We start from the raw sequence: 15,367 nt of genomic DNA on the forward strand, positions 1-15,367 counted from the left end.
CTGTCGTTTTGAATCACCTTGTTTTCTTCTTATAAAGTAAAAGTAAACTGTTTTAATTCCAAACACAGCCTAAACTATTTAAAAAAAGGATTTAAAGACAATTATTTCATATAAGAGAGTCTAAGACACAATTTCGCTAAATAAAAAATTAAAATTACAGAAGTTAAGAGTATTTTTCACATTTGTGATAATAAAAATCCAATTAGTCAACCAAAGAAAAAACGAAATCCTAAAATTCTTGATGCTGACTCAAAAAAACATGCCAAATAATGAAATCATTTTTTGACATTTATATGTTATTATTTATATTTTATATTCATATTTATAAAATATTATACAATATCGTTAATTGTCATTTTGAATCACCCTGTATTATTCTTGTGCTTTTCTAATTCCAAACAAAGCTTAAACTATTTAAAAAAAGAATTTAAACACAATTATTGCAAATAAGACAATCGAAAACATAATTTGGATAAATAAAAAATAAAAATAACAGAAATTGAAAGTGTTTTTTTTTCACATTTATATAATAATAAAAATAAAATTATGTCAACCAAATAAAACTAGGAATTCTTAGTTTCTTGGTGTTGATTCAAAAAAAACATTCAAAAAGTGATATAATTTTTTTGGCATTTATCAAAATACTATACAATATTGTCAACTGTCGTTTTGAGTCACCTTGTATTTTTGTTATAAAGTGAAAGTAAACTGTTTTATTGCCAAACACAGTTTAAACTATTAAAAAAAAGATTTATAGACAATTATTTCAAATAAAACAGTCTAAGACACAATTTGGCTAAATAAAAATAAAAACAACAAAAATTAAAAGTGTTTTTTTCACATTCATGATATTAATCATCCAATTAGTCAATTAAAAAAACCCGAATTCTAAAATTCTTGCGGTTGATTAAAAAAAAAATGAGCCAAATAGTACCATAATTTTTGACATTTATCAAAATACTATACGATATTGTTAACTGTCATTTTGAATCACCCTGTATTTTTCTTGTGTAAAATAAATTTAAACACAATTATTTCAAATACGACAAGCGAAGACACAATTTGGTTAAATAAAAAATAAAAATAACCGAAATGAAAAGTATTTTCCACAATAATGAAAAACATCCAATTACTGCCACCCGAAAATCACTATTTTAATAATAAATTTCGAAAAAAAAATTAGGTTTAAGAATATTTTTCCTCAAATTCGCCCAGAAAGTCGTCGAAATATCATTACCGAGTAAATGAGTCCTCAGCATAATGAAGACTTGTCATGTAATGATTTTATTCAGCGAGCAATATTCCGTGGTCATTAGTTCAGTTTTATTTATTTAGCTTGTCCACGCCCGCATATTAATCCTCAATTAGGCCTAATTCAATTAAAATCCGCTTAGTCTTTCTATTGAAAAATTTGAAAAATGTCGTAAATTCGATTTTAATTCACACAAAAACCGAAATTTACCAGTCTAGACTGTCGACCATTGTCGGAATCAGGAATGTCTCTTCCAACCTATAATCAAGCACCGATTGAATACATTTCCAGGTGAAAAACCAAAGTACCCCAAGTGGTAATTTAGACAAACAGTCGTTTTAGCAAATAATGGAAACGAGGAGGCGAGTCAAAACCCATTTATCCATCTCGTGTGTCTCAAATATGGCCTTTGACACGCGATTAAATTGCAACAACAACACGAATGCTTTCACACCCGAATCAATTCGACGAAATGGCTAATGGGGACCACGAGTTATTCTAATTCGACGAGATATTCAAATGGTCGACGTATTGTCCAGGTAATTGCGGTAGTCGCCTATAATAAGGGTGCCGCCAATTTAACGGCGCCGAAACGACGGTGGGAACACACATTACGACAACCAAAAATATTTCAAAAATTTTTAAAACACCGTTAGGGAGATTTTTATAGCGAAACGCTCACCTCACAGGCTTGAAGTACTCGCAGAGGTAGTCGAATCGCTCATCAGGCACGGGGACCCTACGTGCTGGAAAAAAAACACCATAAACAACACCCAAACCAAAAAATATACACCAGAAAAATTAAAATATATTGAGAAAGTCTCAGCCGAAACACGCTGTATGTTTGTAAAATAATCAAACTGAGTAACATTAAAAATGCAACAATAAAACAATAAAAAAAAATTGATAGATTTCTATACCAGATGAAATTTTTTCTGTCATTGTTTTAATGTTTTTGCTCGACAGATAAAATATTCTGCATATTTTTCTAATAAAGAAAAATGCAACAATAGGCCATTAAAAATTATTTTACAGAAATTGTCGTATGTGAAACATTCTGTACATTTACAAGTTGGAAAAAAAACTGCAATGGGTGACAGTAAAAGTAAAACACTTTAAAAATTGTGACATATAATATTAAAAAACTAATAAAATAATAAATAATGTCAAAACCTATACACCAAAATGAATAATATATATTGGGAAAGTCTTAGACGAAACACTCTGTATGTTTACACCTAGTAAGATAATCAAACAGACTAACAATAAAAATGCAACAAAAAAAATTACTAGTGAAACAATTTTTTTGATAGATTTTTATCCCAGTAATACAGGATGTCCCACCTGAAACTTTCACTATCATAGCATTATTGCTTTTGTTCTCATCAAGTAAAATATTCTGTATATTTTTGTAATAAAAGAGATTGCAACAATTGACCATTAAAAATTATTTGAAAAAGTAGACTAAAAAAATTACTTTGCAGAAAACCTCGTATGTGAAACACTCTGTACATTTACACGTTGGAAAAAACGGCAATGGGTGATAGATAATAAAAGTAAAACACTTTAAAAATTATGATATACAATATTAAGAAATAAACAAAATAAAAACAAAAATGAGAAGAAAACATAATTTAAACAACACCCAAACAAATACTATACACCAGAAAAAATAAAATATATTGAGAAAGTCTCAGCCGAGACACTCTGTATGTTTGTAAAATAATCAAATTGAGGGTTTTGGTGCTTTTGTTCGACAGATAAAATATTCTGCACATTTTTGTAATAAAGAAAAATTCAACAATTGACCATTAACAATTATTTGAAAAAAGTAGGTAAAAAAAAATACTTTACAAGGTGAAACACTCTGTACATTTACAAGGTGGAAAAAAACTGCAATAGGTAATAATAAAAGTTAAACACTTTGAAAATTGTAATATCTAATACTAAAAAATAAAAACAAAAGTGAGAAGAGTATAAACACACCTAAATCAATTAAATGTCACCAAAATAAATAAAGTATCTTCGGAAAGTCTTAGCTGAGATACTCTGTACACCTAGTAAAATAATCAAACAGAGTAACATTAAAAATGTAGTAATGAAACATTAAAAAATTACTAGTTAAACAATTTTTTTGTAGATTTTTATCCCAGTACAACAGGGTGTCCCACCTGAAACTTTCACTATTTACTGCATTAATGTTTTAGTTCTAATTAAGTGAAATATTCTGTATATTTCTTGTAATAAAAAAGATTGTAACAATTGCAACAAAAAAATTACTTTGTAGAAATCGTCGTATGTGAAACACTGTGTACATTTCCAAGTTGAAAAAAAAACTGCAAAAAATAAAATAAAATAAAATAAAAACAAAAATGAGAACACAATATAAACAACACCCAAATCAATTAAAAGTCAAAAACTCTACACCAAAATAAATAAAATATATTGAGAAAGTCTTAGTCGAGACACTCTGTATGTTTACATCTAGTAAAATAATCGAACAGAGTAGCATAAAAAATGCAACAATGAAACAATAAAAAATTACTAATGGGACAATTTTTTGATAAATTTTTATCCCAGTACTACAGGGTTTACCAACTGAAACTTTCACTATCATTGCATTAATGCGTTTGTTCTCATTAAGTGAAATATTCTGTATATTTTTTGTAATAAAGAAGATCGCAACAAAAATTATTTGAAAAAGTAGACTTTAAAAAAATTACTTTGCAAAAAACGTCGTATGTGAAACACTCTGTACATTTACAAGTTGAAAAAAACCGCAATGAGTGACAGTAAAACATTTTATAAATTTTGTTATATACATTCATTACCATTAAAAAAATAGAAAAAAAATGAGAAGAAAACACAATATAAAAACACACCCAAATCAATTAAATGTCAAAAACTTATACACCAAAATAAATAAAGTATACCGAAAAAGACTTAGTTGAGACACTCTGTATATTTACAACTAGTAAAATAATCAAACAGAATAACATTAAAAATGCAACAATGAAACAATAAAAAAATACCAGTGAAACATTTATTTTATAGATTTTTATCCCAGTACTACAGGGTGTCTCACCAGAAACTTTCACTATCACTGTATTAATGCTTTCGTTCTCACTAAGTGAAATATTTGTATATTTTTTGAAATAAAAAAGAAGGCAACAATAGACCGTTAAAAATTATTTGAAAAAGTAGACTAAAAAAAAATTACTTTGCTAAAAACGTCGTATGTGAAACACTCTGTTTACAAGTTGAAAAAAACTGCATTGGGTAATAGTGAAAATAAAACACACTTAAAATATTATACTTTAATTAAAACACTACAAAAAATCAAAAACAAACAAAAATGACATAAAAATACAATATAAATAACACTTAAAGAAGAATATTTTACCGATTAATAAAAATTCTAATCAAACTCAAAAATGTAATATGTCGAAACTTTTAAAACAAAAAAAAAACAAATTTTATTTAAAAAATCATTACAATCTGAAAAAAAGTTCGTTATCTATATTAGCACTAGATAGATAGTGTCTCAACTAAGATTTTCTTGATACTTTTGTATCTTATTATAAAAATATACCAATTGAGAAACTCGGGAATGAGACATTCAGGGCCGGTTTTTCAATCGTTGGTTAACCTCTAGTTAGGTTTCTATGGAAATTTTTGCAATTTAACCAATCAAAATGCTGCATTTTTAGTTTAACTAGAGTTTAAAAAAAAAAACAAAAAAAATTAAAACTCAAACTCAGTGATAGTAGAAAATAAAAAACCTCAAAAAAAAAACACTGAAATTAACTTTATTTGACAAAATATTTATACACCCGAGGAATATCTCCTGGTAAAATAATCGGTTTCCTCCCCAACCTCGTCACTATCTTCAGTCGACGATGGAGTATCCGGTTCTTGGTAAAAAACAGCCGGATTTAGATACTTCTTCATCAAATCCAAAAACTTGATCAAATTGGTCCTCCTTTCATGAAAAACTTCAAGCGCTTTTTTATACTTGTCATTATGTGGCGTCCCCAAATTATGAATTTTCAAATTCAAACCAATACAAACAAGCGCAGCTTGCGATATACTCAAACCGGGAATAACCGGTCTATAAAAATTCGCATGGTTGCACGCCCTAACCACAGTCCTTGCCACAAACTGTTCCAACATACCCAAAATCGGCAAATCTTTATACTCCAACGAGACTTTAATATTGTCTTTGAAGTTAATCGTCACGCAACAAAGAGCCTCAGGAGTGGCCATAAACTCATGAAGACACTCTTTTCCATCAAAGAGGAAAATCTTGTCACGGTAACTCACCGCAGAGTCGACAGAACCTCTTGTTAGAATCTTCTTAGGGAAATTTTTCTGGTAACAAACCACACAATAGCCATCTTCGACAGCATGCACCGGTTCTGATACTTGAACCACTTTTGGTAACTCTTGAGGCAAACAAACGTTGCTTGGTGGTAAAAACTTGTCTGGATTTTTCAAAAATTCCTCAATATGCTCCTGACACAACCAATAGAAATAGCTTAAGTACTGAACAAGTCCGGTACGATCCGGGGGATCACCCCCATTTGTCAATTTCCGGGAGTAAAACAAACAACCAGGACAATACGTCTTGTACCCACTTTGACGTTCCAAAAACTCCAATGGTGTTACCAACATATTTGCAAGTCGTAAGGGCCAATCAGCCTTAACATGTTGGTAGTAGTGTTTCCGTTCAAACATCACAGATAAAGTCACTAGTTTTGCATGCTCCCAAACCCCCCAAATGCTTCGATCGACTGAAATTTTATATATATTTTGGTACTCTCGGTCGCACCAAATCCGAAACAACTCTTGTGATTTTTTCCATTCGTTATACAAATGTCGGATAAAACGTTGACTGTATTGTGGGTACTTCTCACTGGGATTTGACGCAAGTTCAAGTACCCGATCTTCGCTAATTTGGAGGTCAAAAATGAGGTGTGGTACCAACCCAAATCGAGTAAGAAGAGTCATCCCAGTGATAGAATTAGGAAAACCGTCAAAAACCAAGCCTTGAGTGACACACTCGCCACAAAAACTCGCAGCACTGACACATTCTGCCAAAAGGTCGTAGGGTAACGCTTGCCCTTTCCGGAGGACCTTCTCCAAATCTTGACGCAAATTTGTGAATAAAGGATGCGAAAGGACATAACGCACTGATTCTCCAAGGGTAACAACCCTGAAGCCTAAATCTCGCCGAAAGCGGTCCGAAAGACTAGTTTTCCCGGATTTTGGGGGCCCGATAATTGAAACTCGTGCCGGAACTAGAACAAACTCCGTAATTTTCCTAGTTGTGTATTTGAGTGGGTTCTTGAAAAACTTATCACGGTTGCTTTTCCCAGACAAGAAATAAATATATTGACGGTGAATCACAGGATACACTTGATTTTTTTGTTGACTTGCAATGTAACAATGAAGAGGATTCTCCCCTTTGTAACTCTCAACAGGACAAATTCGGCCAAAAGTGCTCAAAATATAAAAACCACAATTTAGAAGTTTGTTAGCTTGGTCGAGGGACACGTCGTAGCAACGTTCAAAAAATGAAGGACCACGAAATTTCAATTCATTCCCGATGATATAAACGTGTCTTAAAACCTTCCCCATGTCTTGACTACTATTAATTTCATGATACGGAATAAGTTCAACGTTACAAATTGATTTAACTTCTTCCATGAATTTCAAGAAATTGTCATACTTTTCCTCAATTTCCTTAGTGGCATTGTCAATAAACTCCTCTTCTGTTTCTTGGGATTGTTCCAAGACCGGTTCGGGGAACTCCTCGTCGAGAATTTTCATCGTTTCGTCATGCTCTTGTTGTTCAATAACCGAATCAAAACTCACTTGAGTATCAGATGCGAAACCAACTTCAGGTTCATCGTCAAGTTTTGGTAAATCGTCTTGGAGTTTCTTCGAGTAGCGATTTTGTCGTTTCGCATCCATTAATTCATTATAACGCACTTTTCGTTTCTCTTCCCACTCTTCAAGTATAATCGAATTGATAACTTCTTCTTCCTTTCTGCGTTTCTCTTGCTTCAACCTCCATTCGTTTAGTGACGATTCCAGTTCTTGTTTCGAGTAAGAATCAAAATTTGGTGTTAGAGAAATGATAACATCGGGTATGGCACCACGGAAAATCATATAGTTGAGGTTATTAGCCGATTGTGGAAAATCGTCAAACACAAAACCGATATATTTCAAATTTCCGAAAAAAGCAAGTTGAAAAATCGTATCCAACCATTCCAAAGTAAGAGCATCGGGTAATTCACCATCTTCTGCATTGACCAAAAGACTTATCGAACTTAGAGCATCAACAGCTGATTGTTTCAAGGTTTTGAAACTGAGGTAGCGTACCCCCAAATTCTTTGCTAGTTTTTTCGCAACTAAAGTTTTGTCTTTTGCACCACAACCAACAATACAGATTCTTGGTGGAGGAAATCGCGGATTAGGACTGTTCTGTATTAAATATCTCCTCGGATATTTAATAAATTTCCTCAAATTAGTTTCATTAGCCATGAGATAAATCTTCTCTTTGAATTTAGCAGCAAATTGTTCTTTTCCACGCCAAAGTACAAAATTTTCAGCAAATGTCACAGGACAGTAGTAGTAAGTGTCTCCATAACGTCTATTCCTTGCCAAAAAATCATCAACTTCATCATTTGTACCCCCTTCACCCTCACTACTTTGAACAAGATTTGCTAACATTTGTTGAATTTCTTCAGCTCGATCTTCATCGGTGAATTCAGTGGCCTTTCTTCTGTATCTTCCTTGTACTGCATCAATAGCTTCCCTAAGCAAATCTTCAATAGTCAAGTCTTTCACATCGATGTAATTGGCATGTTGTTTACTTTCGTCAAAAAAAACTTTAACGTCTCTAATTTCTTTCTGATAGAGGTTTAAATCTTGTTGGTATTCTTCTGTTAAAACTTCTCGCTCACCTTCGATAATTACCTCATCGAAACCTGATCTTATTACATCACTTAAAACTTCATCAATAATTTGTTTTTTATATGAATCGGTCGATATTATTGATGGAGTACGCCAAGCTGCGTCCTTCTCCCCAATTTGGAGAAAAAAATCCCTAAAGTCGCGAAAATGCATTTGATTTTTCTTAAACTGTTTGAAACGTTGCAACAAATAATCGTAGTCAGAACAATCTAGTACGATTATATCATCAATGGAAAAATCCTCAAGAACTTGTTTCAATAATCTCAAATCGGTGGTCATACCATCAATGATCCACCCATCATGGTCTGCTTGCTCCTCACTAGTTTTTATACCACGAGCGTACATTTCGTACACATTCTCATGGACTTTTAGTTTAATTTCGTCAAGATCCACAGTTTGGAGTTTGCTTTCAACGTAACTGATAACAAACGAATCAAAAACTGAAGGTATCTCTTCAGAAATTTCCGTTTTAAGATTCTTTGGTAAATGTTCAAGTAGTACGGAACGATTTTTCAAAAACTTGTTACATTGTTCCAAATTCTCAATATATGGTAGATTTAGACTGATTAAACTTTCACGAATCATTGCATCTTCATCCATACTACGTCTATGCAAAATCGATTGTGGCATTCGAAGTGGAAACGACGAAATCGCTTGTTCACTTTCCTTCTTTTGCCAAAGCAACGCCAAATGTGACAATAACTCGATCACTTGCTCCTCCCATCCCTTTATCTCTTCTTTCCTCTCTTCCAGTTTCTTCTCCCTTTCTTCGATTTTCTGCACCTTGAGAATCTCCAAAGATTCGGCAATTGCCATCTGTTTCACCCTTTCCCTTTCTTCATGGACCATTTGATCGAAATATTCCTTATGCAAATCACTGGCTGTCAAAACACGCGAATTTAACAAATAACCCAAACATTTCGAAACAGCAGATTTTCCCGAAATCGGAGGTCCAAAAACAAAGACTCTTGAACCCGGCTTAGGAAACGGTGGTAGGAGATAAGGACGAGGATTTTCCTCAAACTTCTCAAGTGCATTCTCACTATTGAGAAAATAAATCTTGTTGAGAAAATGAACAGCGTGATTTGGGGACCCATTTTGGTACACTCCTTGGAACATGGAGACTGGGCATAAAGTACCCCAATCAGACCAAGACCATTTAAAAATTGAACCAATGGTGTTTTGTTTGGAGAATTTTAAAAAAGCCTCGTCTAGAGTCATTGTTTCTTCATTTTCGACTCCTTCGCCGTGTAATTCAAAAGTACTGTTGAATCTTTCAGGAATTACAGCTTTCTGTAATGGTAAGACTTCAAGTCGTGATTTAATCGAGTTCATCATTTGCGAAATGAAACATCTTCCATCCAATTTCAAATAATATTGAATATCGTGGACTAAAACACGTCCATCTATTTGGTTGGCAATCGTGTGGTACTGGTCCAATTGAGTACTCACATTTGCCGGCATATTTTCAGGTACTTTAACCAAATGTTTCAGTTCAGGATTTTCAGCAAATGGATTACGGCCATTATCGAACAAATCCTCAGTCAGAAATTCATTCGAAGCTCCAATTTCATAAAATAACCCAATTTTTTGCAAATCGATGGTATTTTTCGAATAAACATCGTAAAAATAGTTGTCTCGTCTTGTGATAACATCGGAATTTTTACCATAGATATAGATGAGTAAATAAGGTTCGTGGAAAACGCCAAAAAGGCAATTTAATTGTTTTTCCAAATCAGTGGAAATATCAGTTGGGCCACAAATCTGATTTTCGATACTCCACTCTAGAGACATTTTAAGGCCACTTTCGTCCATTGAATGTTCTTCGACTGATTCCTTCTCAGTTTGGCCGGATTCTTCATCAATCATTGAAACTTCAACTTTGTTTGAGAAATCAGTAAAACGAATTGTTTGGTCGATCATCTCCTCGAAGATTTCTTTAACGTTAAAAATCGCCGATTCTGACGAAATCGGGTCTTCTTCATACAACTCGTTTGGTATCAGGGGAAACCCACAACAGACAAACCCCCGATGCAAAACCGCCGGTGTTTGTACTTTCTTCGTCAACAATCGCAACAAAATGTCAATACCAACAGCTCGACCACATCGTAAATTAAACTCGATGCATTGACCGGCGCGTGTCTCAAGGGCGATTTCCTCCTCGAGGAGGGTCAAAGGGTCGATATAGACGCATTTCCAATACTCGGCCAAACGACGTCCGATTTCCTCTTCGCCCATCCCAGGTTTGCCCAAAATCAGGAATGTCATGGGTCTTTTTCGTAAAAATTGTCGATGGGTTTTGCGTTCCGAATATTCGTTGATTTCTCTATAAGCGAGTTCTTTGTCGAAGGAGTCCATTGAACGTTTGGACTCGAGTAAATGGCTCACGCGGGCGAAAGCGTCGACGTCTTCGGTGAAAGGGTAGTAGGAGTTGACGTAAGGGTACCATTCTTCGGATGGTGGGGCAAATTTTTGGTCTTCTTCGAATTTGACACCAGGAAGGAGGCGAAGAAGACTCTTTTTGATGATTACAGTTTGGTCGGGGGTAATGTTGGAGAGATGATTGTTTCTGTAGACGTAATCGGAATAATCCGACATTTTTTTGCTTTCTCTTTATAAGAGTAACAACACGTAGAAAATGGAAACGTTTTAAAAATGTCAACAAAAATTGACACTTTGTCACTTTAGATGTGACGGCTGGAATTAACCCAACTTTTAAGTAAAAACTTGTTTTTTCTGTTTTTTTATGAGAAAATTTTTACACTAATTTTATTTAACTTATTTTTATTTTAACTAGTTAGATCGTGTTCAGCGCGTGATTTTACGTCTAGAAAACCATATTTCAAGCGTTTTTACAACTTAAGGTAAATTGACTATTTTTACGATTTTACTACCGCTCACCTTCAAAAACTCAAAAAATTCAAAATTTTTGAAACTTGACCCAATGGCGTTTTATGCACTTATTTGAGTCCTTAAGACCTCTAGGAATGTAAAAAACGTAAAATAGATCAATTTTAAAGTTAAAATTTTTTTTGATTTTTGTCGAGATTTTGGTTGATTTTTGGCACCCGGAGCGGTCTAATGGCAATAACTCTGGACTTATTAGAGATAACCTCTTATATTTGGTACCGTTGGATAGAAAATTGAATTTTCTATCATATATTAAAAAGTTCAGTGCTCTACGATGAATAGTTATCGAGAAATTTTCTGATAAAGTCAAAATATCGAAAATTTAAATCCGACTATAACTTCAAAACTACTATGAATTTTGCAGTTTTCTTGACGCCAATCGATTCCCCGGAACATTTTACATAGGTTTACTAGTGTTTTTAAACATGTCTCAGATTCAATTTAAACCTATCTTATCCGATAGATTTTGACGCGCTGATTACGAATTTCCCAATTATTTTGCGCTATCTCCTTTAGTTTCCCCGTAATCGGCGTTTAAAAATTCAAATTTTTTTTTGCGAGATATCGACTTGGCTTTGGCCTCAGTCGATAGATTTTCTTACGCTGATTACGATGGAATTAAATTCTTTGCTCTAAGTCTAATAGTTTGGCCGTAATCGCCGTTCAAAAAGTGAAAATTGTAAAAATTGTGAAACTTTAAATGCGTTTTTCTACGAAACTATAGAACTTGAGGAAATAGCTAAAAACCATTAAAATTAGCTTAAAATTATCTATTTACTGGCGCAAACCGGAAGTCGCTCCAGGTTATGGTTCCGGGTACAGAGCCCTTTTTAGTTTTTTCAAAAAAAAATTCATATCTCAAAAACTATGAGTCCTAGGTCAAAACGATGTTTCCAGGCGTGTTCTCCGGTTAATTTTACATATAGTACTAGTTTTTCATAAGAATCAAAGAATTTTGATTTTTGTTCAAAATCGGATATAGTGCTTATACTTTTAGCCTTATTCTTAACTTTATGACTCAATATCTCAAAAACTATGCATCGTAGAGTATTCTAACTAGTTGAATCGTGTTCAGCGAGTAATTTTACGTCTAGAAAACCATATTTCAAGCGTTTTTACGACTTTTAGTAAATTGACTATTGTTACGATTTTACTACCGCTCACCTTCAAAYACTCAAAAAATTCAAAATTTTTGAAACTTGACCCAATGGCGTTTTATGCACTTATTTGAGTCCTTAAGACCTTTACAAATGTAAAAAACGTAAAATAGATCAATTTTAAAGTTGAAATTTTTTTGGATTTTGGTCGATTTTTGGTACCCGGAGCGGTCTACTGCCAATAACTCCGGACTTATTGTATATAACCTCTTATATTTGGTACAGTTGGAAAGAAAATTTAATTTTCTATCATAAATAAAAAAGTTCAGTGCTCTACGATAAACAGTTATCGAGAAAATTCCTGATAAATTCAAAAATATCAAAAATTAACATCCGCTTATAACTTCAAAACTATTAGGAATTTTATAGTTTTTTTGACGCCAATCGATTCCCCGGAACATTTCATATATGTATGTCTATATTAAAATATTATATCATTAAAATACAGTTTTCGTGCAATTTAGACAAATAAAAAAATTAGGACCAAAATTTCAAAAATTTGTGCTCTTTACTATAACAGAAATTTTCAGTTTTTCAGCGAGTATGTGGGTGAATGGTAATTAGGCACCGACACAAACATGGCACATTTTATAATAATTTTCAAAATAATGCCCAAAAATCTTGTTTTAATGGGAAAATTTCACGAAATCTGTTTTTGTTACTCTTGCATTTTTTCATTTCTATGTTAATTTATTTATTTCATCAAAATTGTCTAATAAAACTCAAAAACTAAATTTGAAATGATCATTTGAATACTTTAAAATTTAATGCAAAATTCCTACTTAGACGAAAAAATCATGAATGAGAAAGGTTTTCATTCCAATTTCTTACAAATCAAATACATAATTCTAGTTTTTTTTTTCGCAAACAGTAATTTTAATGTAATTTTTTTTTCGTCAATTAATTTTCAGATCTGAAATGTCTACTTTTGTAGATAATTAAAGCCACAGTTTTAATTTCATTTTCAGTTTTTCTTACTTTATTTTACTTTTGTTTTTCGGTAATAGGGTAAGTCCTGAAGACATGGAGCCCTCGAATAAAATATTCAATATAGTTTAGGTTTTTATTGTTTTGTTTTATTTTTCAATTAAGCCCCGATGTAACAACAAACAAATCTAGATGTGCCGTTTTTGACATTTTTATTTATAAATTTATCCGCAAACGTCGCAAAAGTTACTACTGTTATGACTAAATGTCACAAGTTAGAGTAAAAATTATTTTTTTTGTTTAGGCGATAGAAATTGGAGCAAAATTAGAGTTTTTGATCTTCAACATAAAGTTTGAAATATCCATAAAAAAGCCCGTAATAGAGTTAAAACAATTTTTATATTAAAAAATTTTTTTTTTGTGTTTTATGTACTTTTAGACTCTTTGAAATGCAGTTCGATCAATTTTAAAGTTTTCAATTTTTAGATTTCAAAACATAAACCGTTTTCAATTAACAAAATAAAAATGAGTAAAAATTTTTGAATACAAAAAAAGAGAAAAGAGGAAAATACTTTATCGAGTTTAAGCAAAATTGAAGAACTTGAAATTGGTTTAACGTAAACTGAACAATTTTTTTGAATCTTTCAGAAGCAAAAAAGATATGCACATAATCAAAATTTAATTCCTGCTGTCTATTACTAGAACTCAAGTAATTATTCCCAATTATTTTTTATATTTAAATTTTTCAATCACTAAATTATCAAACTTTTTTGAAATATCAGGTCATTTTTTTGGATTGGTAAAAATTGTAGGGATACTTATTTTCATTGGGGTCGATGGTGCAGAAGGGGAAGTTTTCGGCGGCGGCCGAGCTCTTGGTGAGCACATTAAAGAAGGTCGATTTGCCAACATTGGGTATTCCGACGATGCCGACCCTCAAATTGGTGCCTACCCTCCCTATGAGCGGCTTTCTCTCCGGTTCTTGTACCTTTTTAGGTGGCATGATCTGCAACACAAGCAACAAAACCGAATTAAAGCACCTTTTAGATAAGGTCACGAGTTGGCATTCAGCGCTTTTTTCGTCCATTTTCCGATATGCAAATCGTCGGTTATGCGTTCAAATAATAACACACATCACCGACTGCAACTTAATTTGCACAAAATAGCAATTTTCAATCTGATACCGAAATTGTAACTTAGGGATTTTGCAGAGCGTTCAACATTTTTCAAAAAGCACTACATAATAATAAGCTCACCGTTCCATAGGCTACAATTTCGAATTTACCATCAATTCCTACTTTCATATTAATGTAATTTACCACACAACGGCCCCAGGCCGATAAATCCGCCGTTATAATTTCGAAATTTCGCTGATTTAATCAATTTTTTACTAAACTCGCAATTATTCCAACTATTCGAAAACGCCGCCACCGTCGTTGCCTCATTACACAACGCCCCACCAGATGGCGACAAGCGACCACACACGATCTTACCCACAAAAATCGCTATTTTCACAAAAACGCAACCAAACATTACGCAAAACAAACTTTTTTGCATTGTAATCCACAAAACAACCCAACAACGCCAAAACATAAACCCGAACGGCGCAAAAAACACGTGAAAGTGACATAACCTCAAAAAAAACACCTGCTTTTTGCCACCATATGGAGCAAAAAATCGGGATTTTGCTCACACTTATCGATTCCCCAGCTCGAATTACTCACCTCGATAAGGCTTTAAAGTGTTTTTGTTGAAAAATCACAAAAACAATTATTTCACAACACAATCACCACCGGTAACCTATATTTTGACAGATTAGCGATCTTTTTTCAGGTTCGACACCCGGCTAAATCGAAGAAAAAAATTATGTCTGACTTTTTCACACCCTTCTCCCAAACGAGTCACTTACTGATTAAAAAAAATTGATAAAAAAATTGCAATTAAAAATTTTCTTTTGCACTATTCGTATGTTATTATTTTGTGTAAAATTAAAATTCCCTAAAGACACTTTCAAACTTTCAACCCCTTAAATAATTAAATTATAATCACGTTGAAATTTTAATAAACTGTCAAAGATGTTATTCTAATTCGATTACAAATTGATTTTTAAACCAAAATATTTTTTTATCAATGAAATTAT

The 15,367-nt window shown here is 32.8% G+C and overlaps 1 protein-coding gene across 1 annotated transcript in view; it reads right to left on the bottom strand.

Moving 5' to 3' along the window:
* Positions 1-15,072, bottom strand: part of LOC123015605 (obg-like ATPase 1) — a 32,962-nt gene extending 17,890 nt beyond the window's left edge. The window contains exons 1-3 of the mRNA XM_044415425.1: positions 14,952-15,072; positions 14,050-14,233; positions 1,935-1,995 (exon numbers count right to left, since the gene is read on the bottom strand). Coding sequence (XP_044271360.1) covers positions 1,935-1,995; positions 14,050-14,230 — 242 coding nt within the window. The 5' untranslated portion in view covers positions 14,231-14,233; positions 14,952-15,072. The remainder of the gene's footprint in view (positions 1-1,934; positions 1,996-14,049; positions 14,234-14,951) is intronic.
* Between the last annotated feature and the right edge of the window lie 295 nt (positions 15,073-15,367).

The sequence above is a fragment of the Tribolium madens genome, unplaced genomic scaffold (assembly GCF_015345945.1).
Source record: "Tribolium madens isolate multiple individuals breed KSU strain unplaced genomic scaffold, Tmad_KSU_1.1 Scaffold_19;HRSCAF=116;Tcas5.2_LG9, whole genome shotgun sequence".
Lineage (NCBI taxonomy): Eukaryota > Metazoa > Arthropoda > Insecta > Coleoptera > Tenebrionidae > Tribolium > Tribolium madens.